The 20461-nt window shown below is 44.8% G+C and overlaps 1 protein-coding gene across 1 annotated transcript; it reads right to left on the reverse strand.

Moving 5' to 3' along the window:
- Window positions 1–17888: 17888 nt before the first annotated feature.
- LOC123041538 (probable aldo-keto reductase 3) lies at window positions 17889–19613 on the reverse strand. The gene is made up of 5 exons (XM_044464137.1): window positions 19312–19613; window positions 19029–19220; window positions 18738–18910; window positions 18501–18603; window positions 17889–18399 (listed from the first exon to the last, which is right to left on the reverse strand). Exons 1-5 carry the CDS (start codon window positions 19534–19536, stop codon window positions 18049–18051), a joined length of 1044 nt encoding a protein of 347 aa, XP_044320072.1. The 5' UTR covers window positions 19537–19613; the 3' UTR covers window positions 17889–18048.
- Between the last annotated feature and the right edge of the window lie 848 nt (window positions 19614–20461).

The following is a 20461-nucleotide window of genomic DNA, read 5'->3' on the forward strand; positions in this document are numbered from 1 at the left end:
ACAAGATTGTGGAGTTGAACCAAGGAGTTTGTAAGGGCAAGGAGATCGCCTACTTCATGAAGATCTACCGCTAGTGAGGCAAGTCCTTCGTGGGCGACGGCCATGGTGGGATAGACAAGGTTGCCTCTTCGTGGACCCTTCGTGGGTGGAGCCCTCCGTGGACTCGCGCAACCATTACCCTTCGTGGGTTGAAGTCTCCATCAACGTGGATGTACGATAGCACCACCTATCGGAACCACAACAAAAACATCCATTTCTCCAACTGCGTTTGAATCCTCCAAACCCTTCCCTTTACTTTCTTGCAAGTTGCATGCTTTAATTTCCGCTGCCTATAGACTCTTTGCATGCTTGCTTGAATTATGTGATGATTGCTTGACTTGTCCAAAGTTGCTAAAATCTGCCAAACTCTAAAACTGGGAAAAGGTTAAGTTTTTAATTGGTCAAGTAGTCTAATCACCCCCCCTCTAGACATACTTCAAGGTCCTACAAGTGGTATCAGAGCTTTGGTCTCCATTTGCTTTGATTTCCATAGCTTTTGGTGGTCATAGCCTTGGTTTCACAACCTAGGAGAGTATGGCGTCTAGCGAGGGAAATTATCACCGTAGAGGTCCTTACTTTGATGGCACAAATTTTGCTAGTTGGAAGCATAAGATGAAAATGCATATTCTCGGACATAACCCCGCCATTTGGGCTATTTTTTGTATTGGCTTGCAAGGTGAATTCTTTGATGGGAGAGAACCGAACCGTGAAGCTAGTGCGGATGAATTGAAGATGCTGCAATACAATGCTCAAGCTTGTGATATCCTCTTCAACGGTTTATGCCCCGAAGAATTCAACAAAATCAGCCATCTTGAGAATGCAAAGAAAATTTGGGACACTTTGATTGATATGCATGAAGGTACCGACTCCGTCAAGGAATCCAAGTTGGATGTGCTCCAAAGTCAGCTTGACAAGTTCAAAATGAAGGATGGTGAAGGTGTCGCTGAAATGTACTCTAGGCTTGCTCTTATCACAAATGAGATTGCCGGCTTAGGGAGTGAAGAGATGACCGACAAATTAATCATCAAGAAGATCCTAAGAGCATTGGATGGAAAATATGATACCGTGTGCACATTGATTCAAATGATGCCCAATTACAAGAATCTCAAGCCAACGGAAGTCATTGGTAGAATTGTTGCTCATGAGATGTCACTCAAGGATAAGGAGGAACTTCACAACAAGTCAAGTGGTGCTTACAAAGCCTCATGTGAAGCCCCCACATCATCAAGTGAGAAACAAACCTTCAATGAAGAATTGAGCTTAATGGTGAAGAATTTCAACAAATTCTACAAGAGTAGAAGCAAAGAAAGAAGCTCTAAGTCAAGGTCCTACAATGACAAAAGATCTTCCAGTCGAGAGCGCAATTGCTACAATTGTGGGAGACCCGGACACTATTCCAATGAGTGTACGCACCCTACAAAAGAAGAGAAGATTCTCCTAAAAGAAGAAGTAGAAGAGAAGAATCACCGCCAAGAGAGAGGAGGAGTAGAGATGATCGTTATGAACGAAGAACATCCCAGAGAAGCAAGGATTCGGAAAGGAAGTACAAGTCATCAAAGAGCTACACAAAACGAAGACATCAAGCTCATGTTGGTGAATGGGTATCCGGTTCCGACTCTGAACATCACTCCGAGAGAAGCTATCACTCCGACTCCGAACATACTCAAGATGAAGGTGTTGCCGGTCTAGCACTTGTGTCAACCAACTCCTACGACATATTTGAATCACCAAATGAAGGAATTGGAAGATGCTTCATGGCTAAAGTCCCTAAGGTAACTCATCTCGAGTATGTTGATTTCAATAGTGATGAAGATGACTTGCTAGGTGATGATGATTTACTTATTGACAACTCTAGTGATGAATACTATGATGAAACGTCAATTAATCATGCTAATCAAGATAAAACGAATGACAATGATAAGGAGAAGATTGAGCTTCTAACTAAAGAACTAAACACTCTTAAGTTAGCTCATGAAACTATCTTCGAAAATCATCGAGAACTTTTAAGGGCTCATGAGAAGTTACGCTTTGAAAAGCTCAATCTTGAGCAAGAGCATGAGTTCTTAAAGGCAATCAATGATGATCTTCGCAAGAAAAGTTCTTCTTATATTGCCAAGCGTTTACTCTTATCTACTTACATGCCTCAAGTCAAGTCTAGTAACAAGAACAAGAAAGATTCTTCCTCTAGTAGTAACAATAACAATGCTAAATCCAATATTGTTGCTTCTAGTAGTTCTCTTGATTCCACTAATGATTCTCTTAGCCAAGTTACACTTGAGCAAGAAAATAGCTTATTGAAGGGAATTATAGAGAAAGGTGTATACAAGAGCCTTGCCGGGAGTAAGCAATTCGAGGAAATTGTACGCAAGCAAGGAAGGCACCGGAAGAATCAAGGTGTTGGTTTTGAACGAAAGTTCAATGCCAATGGAGTTGAGTGGGAAGAAGATCAATACCCCAAGACGAAGTTTGTTCCTCAACAAGAGAAGTATGATCCTACTTCCTTCAAGGGAACACAAGCACAAGATGATCTTCCACCACAAGACCACAAGAACAAAGGCAAGGACAAGCTTCAAGAGGAGATTGATGCATTTGAAGAAGCACCTAAGGCCTTGGTCAAGTGGGTTCCCAAGACTACGTCAAGTTCTACTTCATCAAGCACAACTACTACACCAAGGATTCCCATCAAGATGATGTGGATCCCGAAGAAGAAGAACTAGAGAGTTCTTGAGGGTGACTCCGCCAACATTCTTCACTCATATCATTATGGCAAGGACAAGTGCAATCAACTTCCACATCTTGCACTAGTTCAAGGAGTCACAAACCCTCATGTTGGTAAGGCAAGGGACAAGGTAACCTAATGTTTTCATGGACATCATATTGTGTGTGCATCACTCTATGTCTATGGATATTCTTGTTTGTTCCTTGTGGGACTAACCCGTGTAGGTATTGAAAGTGCAACTCACTCCAAAGGATTGCTCCAAAAGATCTACATCAACATTGAGCATCCACATCTTCAACACCTACATGAAGTCATCAATGACAAAACCCAAGGTTAGTTCATCCCTCAAAGGGGGGATCTCACATCTAGGGGGAGCTTAACTCTAAAGAATTGAGTCAAAGCAACTCTAATGGTGTGAACACATCAATGCATTATGTAAAAGTGGTAACCCCACTTGAGCTTAAACGATGAGTATGACCTATGATCAAATGTTCTCATTTGACTCCTAAGTCAATATACTCATATATAGATGACCTAGTCATCGCCAATTGTTTGATAGATGCTAGAATTGGTTGTGCATGCTTTGCCACATATTTCATTTGTCATTTTATTGTGTGAGCATGTTGATTGCATATTTTACTCATTCGAGGACATCCACCTGTTGTTTTGATTGATTGGCTTCTTTTTCTTTGGCCAAGTGGATGGACAAGAATGCCTAAGAACCTTCTCTAGCTATCTATGCTTTTCTCATCTCAAACTCTATTCATGCTACATCACAAAATTTGATCAAGTCAGATTCGAACCACTCTGTGTGAGGAGCACTCGGAGTCCCCGATTCGTCATAGACTTAAACTTCCAAAACTTCTTTGTGATTTTCGGTTTGACCGATTCCTCCATTTCGGTCCTACCGAGATCAATAAGTCGATCTAGGTTTTCAATCTCGGTGCAACCGATTTGAACTTTTCGGTCACACCGAGTTGCTGTAACTGTTAACAGTTATGCATCTCGGTGCCACCGAGTTGTTCCACTCGGTCACACCGACAGTATCGGGCTATATATACTCACGGGCAAATTTTGGAAAAATTTCTCCGAAACTCCTCGCCCGCGCATAGCTCGCTCTGCCTACTAGGTCTACGGATCGTCGACTTCATCGCGAGCCGCCTCCTGTCGCTGGTCTCCGCCGCCGTGAACGGATTTCTTCTCCGTCGTTGCCACCGTAGAGAGTTCATCGCCGAACTAGGGTATGAACTCGATCACAGTGCTATCCTCGTCTAATTGTCAGCACATTGTGTTCGTAATGCATCTTGCCACGATTGAAACACTCCTATCCAGTCAATGCGATCTTTAGAATAGATGTGATTCGAAAATTTAGGATTAGGTTTCCGCCAAAACCATCTCGGACCCACCAAGTTGAAAAACTCGGTCCCACCGATTTGGCTAATGCCATTGCACTAGTAAGTCTCGGTCTGACCGAGAATTACAAATCAGTGTGACCGATTTTAGAACTTTGTGAAACCCTAGCAGTCTCGGTGCCACCGAACTGTGACTCGGTCTGACCGAGTTCACTAGTTTAGGTTCCAAAACTGCTTCGGTATCACCGACTTTGAGAATCGGTAGATCTGAAATGCTTTCTATGGAAACTAAAAGTAAGTTTTTTGAATCATTCTTTTGCAAAAATCTCTGCATTTTGTGATGCTCATCCATTCTGTCTCATCTATAACTATTCACAGGGTCAGCAGTCAGTGTTTGCAGCATGTCAGACCAAAGTGATAGTCAGAACAAGTCAGCAGAGCAGATTCACATGAGTGAGGGCACTAGTCCCTCTAGCAGCTCAGATGAGGGGAGCAGAAGCACTCCAGCAATTTCCCAAAGCAGCCACAAGAGCAAGAAGGAAGAACCTCAGACTCTGAGGATGAGGATTATGTGGCTGTTGAAGATGAGGCTACTTCCAAGAAGGTAGTGCTCAAGAAGGTGCTCAGCTCAACTGCAGTAAAGCCAGGCATGAAGATCAAAAGGCCAGCAGGAAGACAGCCAATGTCCAAAGCCAGAGGATCAACTCAAGTACCTGAAAAGCCTGATCCCAAAGAGCCAGCTGCAGAAGGAAAGAAAAGGAAGGAAAGGGTCAAGAAGACCATGGCCAGAGTTGATGGTCAACCTTCCATGATGGAAGAGGGAGAAGAGGTTGCTGAACCAGCACCGAAGGCACAAAAGCTGATGGGTGATGCTATAAAGTCAGGGGCTGCAACATCAAAGCCCAAAGAAGCACCCAAAGCTGCCCCCAAGCCCAAGATTGCACCAAAGAGAAATACCAGGAGTATACCAGCAGCTGAGAAGAACAAGGCCCCAATGCCTGAGGTTGCTGCTGAGGAAGATGGAGAAGGGTAGATCCTAAGGAAGCTCAAACCCAAGATTCCAGACCACACTGATGCTCATCCAGTGGCTGAAAATATGAAGCTAAGGAAGGATGCAGGGTTGAGGCTATGGAGAATGATAGATCCATATGCCACCAGGAGAAGGACTGTTGTAGATTACATGTTCCACACCAAGGAGCAGCAGGACTTCTATGAGACAATCTTGTTGGACAAGAAGCCCATAGTGTGTGATATGAGGTGGGTCGACTGGACCTACATGAAGGAAAATGAGGAACACTATCCTGGAGTGCAAGACAGTTTTGTTGCTTGTGGAGTTGCAGATTTTGTTGGGCAGAAGCTCACCAACTAGAATGATGAACTCATTATGCAATTCTACTCCACAACACACTTCTATCCAGATGGCAGGATAGTTTGGATGTCTGAAGGAACAAGATACCAGTCAACCATAGAGGAATGGGCAAGTCTGATCAATGCCCCAGAGGAGAGTGAAGATGACTTGGACATTTATGCCAAGAAGAAAATGGATCATAACTCAATGTCACATATGTACAAGGAGATCCCTGATGAAGCACTTGAGATTTTCAAGTTTGGATCAGTTCATTTTCTTCTGTCAGGGCTGCCTACGATCAACTAGATCTTAAGGCACACTCTTTTGCCCAAATCAGGTGATCACAACATGATTAGAGGGCATGCAATTAACTTGCTACATGTATTTGATGTGCCCCAGAAATTCAAGGTCATGAGCCTTATGGTTGAAACTATCAAGAGGACTGCAGCAGACCAGAAGAGAAGTTGTGGATATGCCCCACAGATTCAGGAGTTGATTAACTCAAAGATGGGCACAGGAAAATATCAGTTGGATAAGGAACATTTTGCTCTCTATCCAGACTTTGAGGACAATCAAGTTGTCATGAATGAGAATGAACCATCATCAGTGCAAGCTCAAGAGAAGAAGGAGAAAGCAAGGAAAGAGAAGGCTGCCAAGATGCCAACTCAAGAGGAGGCATCTGAGTACTTTTTGAAGAACAAGCAGGAGCAGCTTGGTTACTTGATAGCATCAACACTGAGGATTGAGAAGGGGTTGGCCACCCTAACTCAAAACCAGGAGAGCCTGGAAAGAATCATGGAACAAAAATTCTATGATCTTGATGTCAAAGTAACTGAGATTCAGTCAGTTGTGGAACAGCTTCAGGATGACATGCAGGAGAGGAAGGGCAAGACAACCACTGATGCATTTGCCAGAGTGCCTAGAGCTCAGAGGTCAGCTGCAGTGCCTGTGACAGACACAGAGCCACATCATCTGCACCAGCTACAGCTCCTACAGCTCCAGTGCAACCAGCTCCAGCACCAACTCCTCCAGCTCCATCTACATCAACTGAAGTCTTCGTCCAAGGAGCCATCTCTACACCACCACCTGAAGACCAAGCCTGAGAGTCGATCTAGCACTATGCATTTTCTATGAACTTTTTGGTAACTTGTTGCCAAAGGGGGAGAAAAATGTATAGATCATAGGCTTCGAGAGAGAGAGTGTTGCTTTTGTTCTCTCTTGTCTTCTTGGTTAAACTTTGTTTGCTTTTGATTGCTTGAGATACTATGCAATTACCTGTGAGACATTGATGATCATGTGTTTGATCATAAGCTACACTTATGCTGTTTGATGATATTATCTTACCTATCCTTATATGATCATTCACTTTGCTTGGTGATGAGTGCATGTATTCAATCTTTATTATTTTGAGCGCTCCACCAAGATGTATGTGACATGGAAGAGTAACCCATGAGCCTAATTCCTTGTGCATTTGCAGTCCAAAGCAAATCTTAAAATATGCACAAATTTAGGGGGAGCTCTTGCTTATCACATACTTCTCAAAGCGACGATGTTTTTCAATCTTATTATCATTTGTCGAAGCTTTGATCTATATGTTGTCATCAATTACCAAAAAGGGGGAGATTGAAAGTGCAACTATCCCTAGGTGGTTTTGGTAATTCATAACAACATATAGCTCATTGAGCTAATGCTATTCCAAGACTATTATTTCAGGAAAGCTCAATGAATGGCATGGCATGGATGATGAAAGTGGATCCCTCAAAATATCAAGGACAAAGGATTGGCTCAAGCTCAAAAGCTCAAGACTCTTCATTTTACATTTTAGTGATCCAAGATCACATTGAGTCTATAGGAAAAGCCAATACTATCAAGGAGGGATGAGGTGTTGCTTAATGAGCCTCTTGCTTCATGTGCTTAGTGATATGCTCCAAATACCCTCAACTACTTTCTCACATCCTCATATGACCTAAACCTAAAGTCAAAATCGGTCACACCGATTCTTTCTATCCGGCGCCACCGAGTTCAAATGTCATAGCCACTGCCACAAACCCTAGGCAAATCGGTCTCACCGATAGGGATCTCGGTCTCACCGAGATGGGATTGTAATCTCTCTGTTTCCCTTCGTAACGTTTCGGTCTAACCGAAGTGAGCGATCGGTCCCACCGAGATTGCAATGTAAACTCTCTGTTTCCCTTTCGTAACATTTCGGTCTCACCGAAAAGAGCGAATCGGTCCCACCGAGTTTACCTGACCAACTCTCTGGTTAGCTAATTACCAAAATCGGTCTCACCGAGTTTGTGTAATCGGTCTCACCGAGATTACGTTATGCCCTAACCCTAACCATATCGGTCCTACCGAGTTGCATGTCAGTCCCACCGAAAATCCTAACGGTCACTAGGTTTACTAAATCGGTCTGACCGAGTTTGTTGATTCGGTCCCACCGAGATTGGTAAATTGTGTGTAACGGTTAGATTTTGTGTGGAGGCTATATATACCCCTCCACCTCCTCTTCATTCGTGGAGAGAGCCATCAGAACAAACCTACACTTCCAACTTACCAGTTCTGAGAGAGAACCACCTACTCATGTGTTGAGGCCAAGATATTCCATTCCTACCATATGAATCTTGATCTCTAGCCTTCCCCAAGTTGCTTTCCACTCAAATCTTCTTTCCACCAGATCCAAATCCTATGAGAGAGAGTTGAGTGTTGGGGAGACTATCATTTGAAGCACAAGAGCAAGGAGTTCATCATCAACGCACCATTTGTTACTTCTTGGAGAGTGGTGTCTCCTAGATTGGCTAGGTGTCACTTGGGAGCCTCCGACAAGATTGTGGAGTTGAACCAAGGAGTTTGTAAGGGCAAGGAGATCGCCTACTTCGTGAAGATCTACCGCTAGTGAGGCAAGTCCTTCGTGGGCGACGGCCATGGTGGGATAGACAAGGTTGCTTCTTCATGGACCCTTCGTGGGTGGAGCCCTCCGTGGACTCGCATAACTATTACCCTTCGTGGGTTGAAGTCTCCATCAACGTGGATGTACGATAGCACCACCTATGGGAACCACGATAAAAACATTCGTGTCTCCAACTGCGTTTGAATCCTCCAAACCCTTCCCTTTACTTTCTTGCAAGTTGCATGCTTTAATTTCCGCTGCCTATATACTCTTTGCATGCTTGCTTGAATTGTGTGATGATTGCTTGACTTGTCCAAAGTTGCTAAAATTTGCCAAACTCTAAAACTGGGAAAAGGTTAAGTTTTTAATTGGTCAAGTAGTCTAATCACCCCCCCCTCTAGACATACTTCAAGGTCCTACAAACTACGACAGCACGACGACATGGTGGTGGTGGAGCTCGTGGTTCTCCAGCAGGGCTTCGCCAAGCACTACGGAGGAGGAGGAAGAGTTGGAGGAGGGAGGGGCTGCGCCAAAAGCAAGGGTGCTGTAGCGCTCCCACCCTCCTCTATTTATAGGGTGAAGGGGAGAGCGGGCCGGCCCCTCTAGATCCCATCTAGAGGGGGGCGGCGGCCAGGAGCGGAGACTTGCTCCCCAAGCAAGGTGGAGGCGCCCCCTTTCCCTAGGGTTTCCAACCCTAGGCGCCGTGGGCCCTTGGGGAGGGGCGCACCAGCCCACTAGGGGCTGGTTCCCTCCCATATTCATCCCATCAAGTCCCCGGGGCAGGTGGCCCCACCCGGTGTACCTCCGGACACCTTTCGGTGGTCCCGGTATAATATCGTAACCCCCGAAACCATTCCGATGACTGAAACTGGACTTCCCATATATAAATCTTCACCTCCGAACCATTTCGGAACTCTTCGTGACGTCCGGGATCTCATACGGGACTCCGAACAACATTCAGTAACCACATACTAATTCCCATAACAACTCTAGCGTCATCAAACCTTAAGTGTGTAGACCCTACAGGTTCGGGAATCATGCAGACATGACCGAGACAATTCTCCTGCCAATAACCAACAGCGGGATCTGGATACCCATGTTGGCTCCCACATGTTCCACGATGATCTCATCGGATGAACCACGATGTTGGGGATTCAAGCAATCCCGTATACAATTCCCTTTGTCAATCGGTATGGTACTTGCCCGAGATTCGATCGTCGGTATCCCAATACCTCGTTCAATCTCGTTACCGGCAAGTCACTTTACTTGTTCCGTAATGCATGATCCCGTGACTAACTACTTAGTCACATTGAGATCTTTATGATGATGCATCACCGAGTGGGCCCAGAGATACCTCTCTGTCATACGGAGTGACAAATCCCAGTCTCGATTCGTGCCAACCCAACATACACTTTCGGAGATACCTGTAGTGCACCTTTATAGCCACCCAGTTACATTGTGACGTTTGGTACACCCAAAGCATTCCTACGGTATCCGGGAGTTCCACAATCTCATGGTCTAAGGAAATGATACTTGACACTAGAAAAGCTCTTAGCAAACGAACTACACGATCTTGTGCTATGCTTAGGATTGGGTCTTGTCCATCACACCATTCTCCTAATGATTTGATCCCATTATCAATGACATCCAATGTCCATGGTCAGGAAACCATAACCATCTATTGATCAACAAGCTAGTCAACTAGAGGCTCACTAGGGACATGTTGTGGTCTATGTATTCACACATCTATTACAGTTTCAAGTTAATACAATTATAGCATGAAAAATAGACAATTATCATGAACAAGGTAATACAATAATAACCATTTTATTATTGCCTCTAGGGCATATTTCCAACAATTAGATGATGGGTTACTAGAGTGACAGAAGTTTAAACCCTCGTTTATGTGCTACTTCGAAAGGGACCGATCTAGATCCAAAAGTTTAATGCTATGGTTAGATTTTATCTTAATACTTGTCTCGTAGTTGCGGATGCTCGCGAGGGGGATAATCGTAAGTAGGAGGTTTGTTCAAGTAAGAACAACACCTATGCACCGGTCCACCCACATATCAAATTATCAAAGTAGCAAACACAAATCAAACCAACATGATGAAAGTGCCTAAATGAAAATCCCGTGTACCCTCAAGAACACTTTGCCTATTATAAGAAACCGTTTTGGCCTTTCCTTTGCCACAAAAGGATTGGGCTACCTTGCTGCACTTTATTTACTGTTACCGTTATTTGCTCGTCACAAATTATCTTGCTATCAAACTATCTGTTATCGACAATTTCAGTGCTTGCATAATTACCTTTCTGAAAACCACTTGTCATTTCCTTCTGCTCCTTGTTGGGTTCGACACTCTTAATTCTAGAAAGGACTACGATTGATCCCCTATACTTGTGGGTCATCAACGAGCACGCGGGGTATGTGAAAGCGTGGGACGAGAGGAGGTATCGCAAAGATAGGGAGAGGAGAGGGATTGGCTAGGATGCATTCCATCAACACATGATTTGGTATGACGATGGCATGAAGTGCCTTGTGCACCTGAGGCCACATTGATGGCAGCCGGTACCGCTTCACTACAGACGGATGACCAGATGATGAAGCCTACAATGCCAACATCAGAGAGACCAAGGGTGAATTTAGGGAGTATGCACCCCCAATGAACAGAGTGGTAAGTTGTATTTAACTATTTCGAGTTGACATTTGTATGAGAATCTACTTTCATCATTGTGACAAACTTATTCATGATGCTGACATTTGCAGGCTCCAGAGCTGAACAAAAGCATTTTCGATGGCTTAAATGCGCTAATTTATGACCCCGAGACCGAGGAATCAGACAGTAAGCTGAGGGAAGCGATGTAGGTAAGTTTCAGCCTCCTATCCTTATGTTTGAGTAATCACAACATTGATCCATGATTTTTTGTCACTTGCTTTGAGCCTATTAGGAATAATCACAATCCAGTATAGTATTTGTCACAACTAGATCCGTAACCCTAAACTTGATCACATTATATTCTTGTTTATTTGTTATTGCGGGAGTTAATGAGACGTTGTCGCAAGCTAGTGGGTATTCTTGGGTGCTCTAGCTCGACTGATGTGCATATTCCTGGACCGTCGACATGTATCGTCACTTCATCGAGCCATGCCGACGGAGGTTCCACTAGCCGTGCCACCTCGTCATCTCGCATTGTTGAGGAGGACGAGGAAGAAGAAGATGCGGAAGAAGAAGATGAGGAGCAAGCCGAGGGAGGAGAGGAAGGGGTGGCGAGGAGGTGTACGATAAGGAAAACAGACCTCCATCCACTCAGCCAACCCTGGACAAGAGGGAAAAATAGCCATACAAGCCATGGAATAGTCCATCCCCGTTTCTGAGGGACCGTACTTCTCGTCGCACAACAAAAGCAACACAAGAGACTTAGTTGAAGAGGAATGAGGAGCGCACTGCCGAGAGGGGAAGGAATAGCAAGTGATATGGCCATGTTGAACTACTCGGTTTGTGTTGATCTGAACGAGGATTTGTTGGCGGTGTTCAAGTACTTGCTATCGTGGATTTGTTGAACTATTTGCTATGTTAGACATGTAAACCTATTTGCAATGTTGGATATGTTGAACTATTTTGATGTGTGATGCATATTATGACATGTGAGATACTAATTTTCATTTCCAGACTAAATTATGATGTGTGAGATTATGTTATTTATATTGAATGATCAAGTTTTGCAGGAAAGAAATTGAAGTTTAAAGGGGACAGATACCTAAGGGACTATGGCGGTAGGGTTGCATAACCTACCATAAAATATAACCTAGTTTTAGGAACAACACCAATTCCCCCTCTTCGACACCTACCGCTGAGGTAGCAGGAGGTAGGATACTACAGCCTACCGCTAGGAGCTCTGGCGGTAGGGTTGCATACCCTACTGCCAAATATAACCCTACTTTAGGAGAAAAATCGCCTAGAGCTCGGGGTTTTTCTTGGGCAGGGGGCAAGGGGGTTGAAGCCTACCGCCACAGACCATGGCGGTATGGTAATTAAACCTAGCGCCACCCTCTCTGGTGGCAGGCACTCTCTGGCATCATTGAGGAAATCGTTAATTGACAGCTGTTCGGTTGGCTAGCGAGTAGGGGATTAATAGGCTAATCAGCAAGTTAATTCATTAATCGAATGATTTATCAGTTTATCGGCTAATCGGCGATCCTATGAGTAGGGATTAATCGGCAAGTTAACTGGTTAATCAAATGAATTCTTGAACAGGGCTCTGGCCACGTCAGTAACAACCGACGACTGTCTGCCTCTCCCGTCAGCCCTACCGCCAGGGCCCTGCTGTTAGGCAGTTATATCCTACCGTCAACGACCCTGACGGTGGGAAAAGGGTCAAATCCCATTTTTTAAAACCATGGTCATATCCGACTTAACTTTGCCAAAAGGGTCCAAACACTAAATTTGGGCATCAAGGGCGGGGAAGGAGTGGCCTTCTTGCCCTCTCTCGCGGTGGACGGTGGCTGCACGCTTGGCGTTGGGACATTCTTGGTGCCAATAATGTCGGAGCATCAACCCCGGATGGTGGGCTACATGTTGGGTGGGGCTGAGCGATGAAGGAAATATGTCGTAGAGGCAATAAAAAAGTTGTTATTTTATATTTCCTTATTCATGATAAAGGTCTTTTATTCATGCTAGAATTGTATTGATCGAAAACTTAAATACATGTGTCAATACACAAACAAATACCGTGTCCCTAGTATTCCTCTACTAGACTAGCTCGTTGATCAAAGATAGTTAAGGTTTCCAAACCATGGACATGCGTTTTCATTTGATAACGGGATCACATCATTAGGAGAATGATGTGATGGACAAAACCCATCTGTTAGCTTAGCATATTGATCGTTCAGTTTTATTGCTATTACTTTCTTCATGTCAAATACATATTCCTTCGACTATGAGATTATGCAACTCCCAGATACCGGAGGAATGCCTTGTGTGCTATCAAACGTCACAACGTAACTGGGTGATTATAAAGTTGCTCTACATGTATCTTCGAAGGTGTTTGTTGGGATGGCATAGATCGAGACTAGGATTTATCACTCCGAGTATCGGAGAGGTATCTTTGGGCCCTCTCAGTAATGCACATCATAAGAAGCCTTGCAAGCAATGTGACTAATGAGTTAGTTGCAGGATGATGTATTATGAAATGAGTAAAGATACTTGCCGGTAACGAGATTGAACTAGGTATGAAGATACCGACGATCGAATTTCGGGCAAGTAACATACCGATGGACAAAGGGAATTACATATTGTCAAAACGGTTCGACCGATGAAGATCCTCTTAGAATATGTAGGAACCAATATGGCATCCAGGTTCCGCTATTGGTTATTGACCGCGGAGGTGTCTTGGTCATGTCTACATAGCTCTCGAACCCATAGGGTCCGCACTCTTAATGTTTGTTGACGATATAGTGTTATATGAGTTATATGTTTTTTTGATTGAATGTTGTTTGGAGTCCCGAATGAGATCACGGACATGACAAGGAGTCTCGAAATGGTCGATAGGTAAAGATTGATATATAGGACGATGGTATTTGGACACCAAAAGTGTTTCGGGACGTACCGGGAAGGAATTAGGTCACCGGAAGGGGTTCCGGACACCCCTCTCCCCGACAAGTTATGGCCTTATGGGCCAAAGGAGGGGACAGACCAGCCCACAAGTGGGCTAATGCGCCCCTCCCTTGTTTGTCCACCCCTAGGGAAGGAAAAAGGGTAGGGCTAGCCCCTCCTGCCTTTCCCTCTCATGGGAGAAAGGAAAACGGGGGGCGGTACCCTCCCCTGGCTTTCCCCGCACTCCAAATAAGGAAAGAGGGGGGGGGGGGGACTTGGGAGGGACCCCAAGTAGGATTCCTCCTACTTGGGCGCCTTCTTTGTCTGCTCCTCCCTCCCTCCCACCTATATACATGTGGAGGTGGGCGCCTAGCACACAACAGACAATTGCCTAGCCGTGTGCGGCGCCCCCTCCACCGTTTACACCCCCGTTCATATTTTCATAGTGCTTAGGCGAAGCCCTGCGGAGATTGCTTCACGATCACCGTCATCACGCCGTTGTGCTGACGGAACACATTACTACTTCGATGTCTTGCTGGATCAAGAAGGCGAGGGACGTCACCGAGCTGAACGTGTGCAGAACGCTGAGGTGCCGTCTGTTCGGTACTTGATCGGTTGAAGCGCGAAGAAGTTCAACTACATTAACCGCGTTGTGAAATGCTTCCGCTTACGGTCTACGAGGGTGCATAGATACACTCTCCCCCTCGTTGTTATGCATCTCCATGGATAGATCATTGCGTGTGCGTAGAAATTTTTTTGTTTTCCATGCAACGATTCCCAACAAGCGAAAGCTTTGTGCCTCGGCGGTGGCAGTGGGTGATACCTGTGGGTGTCACGTTCCTCTTGGGGCGTCGCCGTGGTCCTCTCCCTACCCTCTGACACCCAAGGTATAAAACTTTGTTTGCCTCAGTTGTAGCGATAAGGGCTGCGTTTCTGCCGTGACCCTCTTGGCAGGGCTGCGGCGATGATGAGTGTGGGTATCCCTTGGGCGCGATGGTGTGTCTCATGTGCTTCTTCTCGACGACTCGCTAGACACGTTTAATTGCGTACTCTTTTGCTCTTTTGGCGTTCTCGGCTAGTTTTGTCGTGTTTTTTTGTTGATCAACTCCCCGGGACTTTCTCAAAACCTTATATCATTTGATATTGTCGTTTTATTTATATAAAGCGAAGCGAAAGCCTGTTTCGAGCTGTCCTGGCGGAGTTTGCCCGTTACGAGCATGCCACAAGTAGATTAGTCATTTTTTCGGAGGAACCCACGTCATGTGCCATTTGTTAATTTCATTCATGCCTTGCTAATTAACGTCTGATTAGGTAGCTCAACCAAATCATGGCACACGAGAGAGGTTTACTCAGGGTGATGCAATTGCAATGTGACAGGCTGTCTGTTGTCATGTCTCTTATGTACTAGCTACATCCTGCCATCCACGTCAACAAAACCATTAGTTAGAGGCCATGCCAGTCATCATCGACTGGCGCTCCTCAGGAACATAGAAATTTCGTGCAGATCAACTTCCAGTCTTGCAATTTTTAACCTGTTTGGATATACCTAAATATATTTTTCAGGGAAATGTACCTACGTACGCGACTGATTTAATGAATCTCCACTCTAGCTATCAAACACCATTTATTAAGAGTTGAAGTCTCTAACTTGCATAGTTTAATTATAATCTGTACCTCCTAACATGTCATCGGAATATTCTTATCATACAATTGGCACCAATAATTGTGCAATCGATCATCTAAATAATCATCCACGGAGTTCTTACTTGTATACGTCCATAGGCGGTGCTACTCATAGTTGAACACGGACTAAATCGATAAATAAATGTTGTTGCCAGGCAAGTGATCATCAATCAAAAGGATAGCACCAACTTAAACTAGCGGCTAAACTGAATCTGGCATTGCATTATAGTTCTATATATTGCCCTAAATTAGACTGTGTTGCCTAGGCGGCTAGTTGTTCGATATTGAAAATTCGTCAACACCTATTTTGCATGTTTTTATTTTATTTTATATGTTTGGCTCGTGGTAAAATTCAAAAGCTGAATTTGTCATCTTACTTGATTTGGATGATCTGAGCATGCATGAAATGAGACAGAGTCGTATCTTTTTTCCTTTTGCGAGGAGGGACTGAGTCATATCGGTTTGGCAAATTGCAATATGTCAGGGCATTGTCATGTCTCTTATGAGCATGCATGAATGGGTCAGACGTATTTTTCTTTTCTTTTGCGAGGAGGTACAGAGTCATATCCGTTTGGCAAATAGCAATATGTCAGGGTTGTCATTGTCATGCCTCTTATGATCTTGCCACCTACACCAGCAAAAGGCCAGAGCTTTTGGCTTGTTTTTTCTTTGAGGGAAATCCTGTTGGCATTTTTATTTATAACATGGCAATGTTAGATCAAGAAGTACAAGAGGTAATAAGAAATCAGGATTAAAATATACCCAAACATAGCTAGTCTTAGAATCATAGCAAGTCCTAGCCAATAAGTGTGCCAGCCCGTTTGCTTGCCTGGGACATGTTTTAAAAGGGACTCCTATTTAGCACATAGGGTGCTGGTGAAGTGTAAACACACAACCCCCGCTCCTAGACGTGCACTTCTGGTCGGCCGATGTGTGGGGATGACACGGTCGTGCTTTTCTCTTTCATTTTTCCATTTTCTTATTTCTTTTTTTTTTGCTTATTTACAAAATGCCCGGGATTTAAAAAACATTGAAATTCAAAAAATATTCATGATTTTGTTTTTCCGTTCGAAATTACATAAAATGTTCACAAAAAAAACTGTTCCCGCTTTCAAAAAAACGAAAGTTAAAAAATGTTCTCAGATTTAAAAAAAAATTGTTCATGAATTTTCGATTTTCAAAAATATTAATAATTTTGAAAATGTGCCAAATTTTAAAAATGTTCATGATTTCAAAAGGACATTCACCACTTATAAAAATGTTCCAATTTCAAACAAGGATCTCCGATTCAAAAAATTAATGCGAATATAAAAAATATTCATGGATTTTAAAAATTGTTCCCAAATTACCAAAAAATGTTCTCAATTCAAAAAGTGTTAATGAATCATGAGTTCGGAAAAAATGTCTGCTGATTTATAAAAAAATTCACGCAGTCAATAAAAGTTCACGTATTAGAAAATTGTTCCTAAATTTAAAGATGTTAGTGGATTTTAAAAAATCACGAGTTCAAAAAAAATCCACAAAATTTAAAAAATGTTTATCAGTTTTAAAACGTTTATGAATTTCAAATAATGTTCACGAGTTTAAAACTTTTTCACAAATTTGAAAAACATTCACTTATTTGGAAAAATGATGAATTTGAAAATTGTCCTTGATTTTCAATAACTTTATGAATTTAAAAATTGTTCTTGATTTTCAAAAAAGTTCATGAATATGAAAATAGTTTGTAATTTTAAAAATAGTTTATTATTTTTCCAATAAGTTCATAGATTGGAAACTAAAAATAAAAATAAAAGTGAAAAATTAATAAAGAAAAAAAAGAACAGAAGAAAGAAAAAGGACAGAAATAGACTAACAGCCTGACCCAGTACCGGGGCGAGGGTGCGTGTTTCGTCGCTATCCCTCAACCCGCGCGAGGAATGAGATTCCCAGTGTTGCAGGGTAGGGAATGAACGGGAATATTAGCATGTGTTCTTTCTTTGATTTGAATGGGGATATTAGCATGTGTTTCTTTCTTTGATTTGACGAAGTAAATATTTAGGGGATTGAAGGGTAAAAGGTTGATTGAGAATTAGAGCCACAAGTAGTCAAAAAATTAGAAACTCAGGGATACATCTTGTCCAAATACAAGGGTATTTCTTACTTAGTGCTATGAGCGTATCGTAGGGAGGTTGTGCTACTCTCTCCGATTCGAATTAATTGACGCGGCCTCTATACAATATTGTATAGATGATGTATAGAGGTTGTTATTGTATAGATGATGTATAGAGGTTGTGTCAATTAATTTGGAACGGAGGCATGAGTAAACAATTGGTGGTTCCATGATTCCTTCCATGCACGGGGTGCTCATGAAATTATTTGATTTGTAACTATTTCAAAACAGTGATACGGAGCATCAGCATAGTGATTCCCATGATACCCAATTACGTGGCTTTCCAGGATGACAGGGAAGGGGTCTCAGAGTCCTTCCAAGTGTTTAGATTCATCAGATACGCGTTGTGGTACCGATCACCATGGACAGCATCCATGGCGGCGTACGACTCCAGCTCAGCCATCTCCTCAGCCTTGAGCTGCAAAGACAGTGCTCTCACATTCTGGCTGAAATTCTCAACTTTGGTTGTGCCAGGTATGGGGCACACATCGCTTCCCTGGTGGTGAACCCAAGCCAGCGCGAGCTGCGACGACGTACAACCCTTCTTTGTAGCCATCTCGCTCACACGCTCGAATATTGCCGCATTCTTCTCCATGTTCTCGGGTTGGAATCTTGGGAGATTCTAGAAACGCAATGGGATACATTTGTTAGGAAAAGGAGGAAGGAGAAAAGTAAGCTAGCTAAACCGCATGTAGGAATGAAGGATCATGGGTGGTTCATTACCTTGCGAAAATCGTCCTCTGGTAATGTGTCCACCAGTTTAGGTCCAGTGGATAGAAAACCTCTGCCTAGTGGACTGTACGCCACAATTCCAATGCCAAGTTCTCTGAAACAGAAAACAATTTGTAAGTTTTTTCTGGGATTACATAAGGAGGACGTATCATAAGCACTATGAAGATGGTTTTTGAAAAGAAATTGTGAAAAAAGAAAGCAGGTGTGTAGTCATTGCAATGCAAAAACCTGCAAGTTGGGATTATATCTTCTTCAACATCTCTTGACCAGAGAGACCACTCCAGCTGAACGGCCGTGATGGGATGAACTGCGTGTGCCCTTCTTATTGTCGTCGCCGAGGCCTCCGACAACCCGACGTATTTCACCTTTCCTTCCTGGACTAGTTTCTTGATCTCACCCATCTGCATGCAATTGGCAAACGGAAGTCAAGAAAGTAGGCTGGTCAATACCTACAAGCCCTCAATCTGTAAATGAAACGAAGCTGAACAAGTGCTACTACGTACTGTAGTAGGGACTGACCGTGATCTCGATGGGAACATTCTTGTCAATGCGGTGCTGGTAGTAGAGGTCGATGCAGTCGACGCCGAGCCGAGCGAGGCTGCCCTCGCACGCCGCCCGCACGTACGCCGGGTCGCCGCGGACCTCCCTGGCTGGCGTGATGCCGAATTTCGTGGCCAACTGGGCCTTCTCCCTCGCCCCTCCCTGCAGCGCCTGCTTTATCACACGGAGAACTCGGGCCGGTCAGACATCCGCGTGCAGGGAGCCAAGGAACACGTCGGGTGGCTATAGTAAAGTAACCTACCTTGCCGAGCAAGAGTTCGTTGGTGTGGGGGCCGTAGATGTCGGAGGTGTCGAGGAAGGTGACGCCGGCGGCGACGGCGTGGCGGAGGAGCGCGATCATGTCCTGCTCGGGCTTGCGCTCGCCGTAGACAGCGGACATGCCCATGCAGCCGAGGCCCTGCGCCGAGACCTCCAGCCCCTGAGAGCCCAGCTTCATGCGCGGCACGACCACCGGAGCAGCAGCCATGGCGTTCGTGCCTGCGCTGCGTGTGTGATGGACTGATGATTGGTGGATGAGTAAGTAGGTCGGGAGCTTTGAGTGCAATGCTGCGGTGCAATTTATAGTGCGGTCGAGGGCGTCATGGAGTAGGTCACCAGGCTGCGGGTTGAATGAGCTGTCAAACTAGAGCAGAGGGTCGCGTACGTTAAATTGAAATGGACATGATAAAAAATCTTCTAATATATTGTTAAATTGAAATGCACATCGATGACGCCCGCCGCACCGCCACAAAAATGGTGAGGTACTCTTCTAGATTTTTCGTACTCCATGACAGTGAGTGTCGACGGTGAGCTGATGATCAAGCCGATCGCGCGCGAGGTCGGAGATAAACCCGGGCATGGGCAGCCCGGCCCGACGACCCGGCCCGAGCCTGGCCCAAAAAACCCGGGCCGGGCTCGGGCTTTGTTTTGCAGCCCGAAAGAAAGTTCGGGCCGGGCTCGGGCTTCAATTTTTCTGTATTTCGGACCGGGCTTTCGGGCTTCGGGCCGGGCTTGCACATGCGCGTACTAAAAAACAGCGCTCGGGCCGGGCTTTTGGGCTTCGGGCTTGATTTCGGGCCGGGCTCGAGCTTGAAAATATGAAGTATTTCGGGCTTCGGGCCGGGCTCGGGCTTGAGAAATGAAGGTCGGGCTTTTACAAGCCCGGCCCGAAACCCGGCCCGGCCCGACGTTTGCCCAGGTTTAGTCGGAGACACCGCTCGGCGAAGGCGGGATGGCGGCGGAGTCCGAGATGAAGCCGGCGGACGGCGTGGGACGACATGCGGACGAGCGCGTCAGCACCGGCAGCCGGGCTACCAAAACAGCGTCGGCACCCGGGCAGCGAGGCCGGAGCGACCAACGTAGCAGCGGCGCCCGAGCTTAGGCAGCCGATGAGCCTGACGCAGCCAGGGACG

Source organism: Triticum aestivum, chromosome 2B (assembly GCF_018294505.1).
Source record: "Triticum aestivum cultivar Chinese Spring chromosome 2B, IWGSC CS RefSeq v2.1, whole genome shotgun sequence".
NCBI lineage: Eukaryota > Viridiplantae > Streptophyta > Magnoliopsida > Poales > Poaceae > Triticum > Triticum aestivum.

Coding starts and splice junctions, on each gene's coding strand:
- LOC123041538 (XM_044464137.1), bottom strand. CDS start 19,536: ATGGCTGCTGCTCCGGTGGTCGTGCCGCGCATGAAGCTGGGCTCTCAG. Junction 18,911..19,028: donor ATGTTCCCATCGAGATCACG/GTCAGTCCCTAC, acceptor AATTGCATGCAG/ATGGGTGAGATCAAGAAACT. Junction 18,400..18,500: donor CAGAGGACGATTTTCGCAAG/GTAATGAACCAC, acceptor TTGCGTTTCTAG/AATCTCCCAAGATTCCAACC.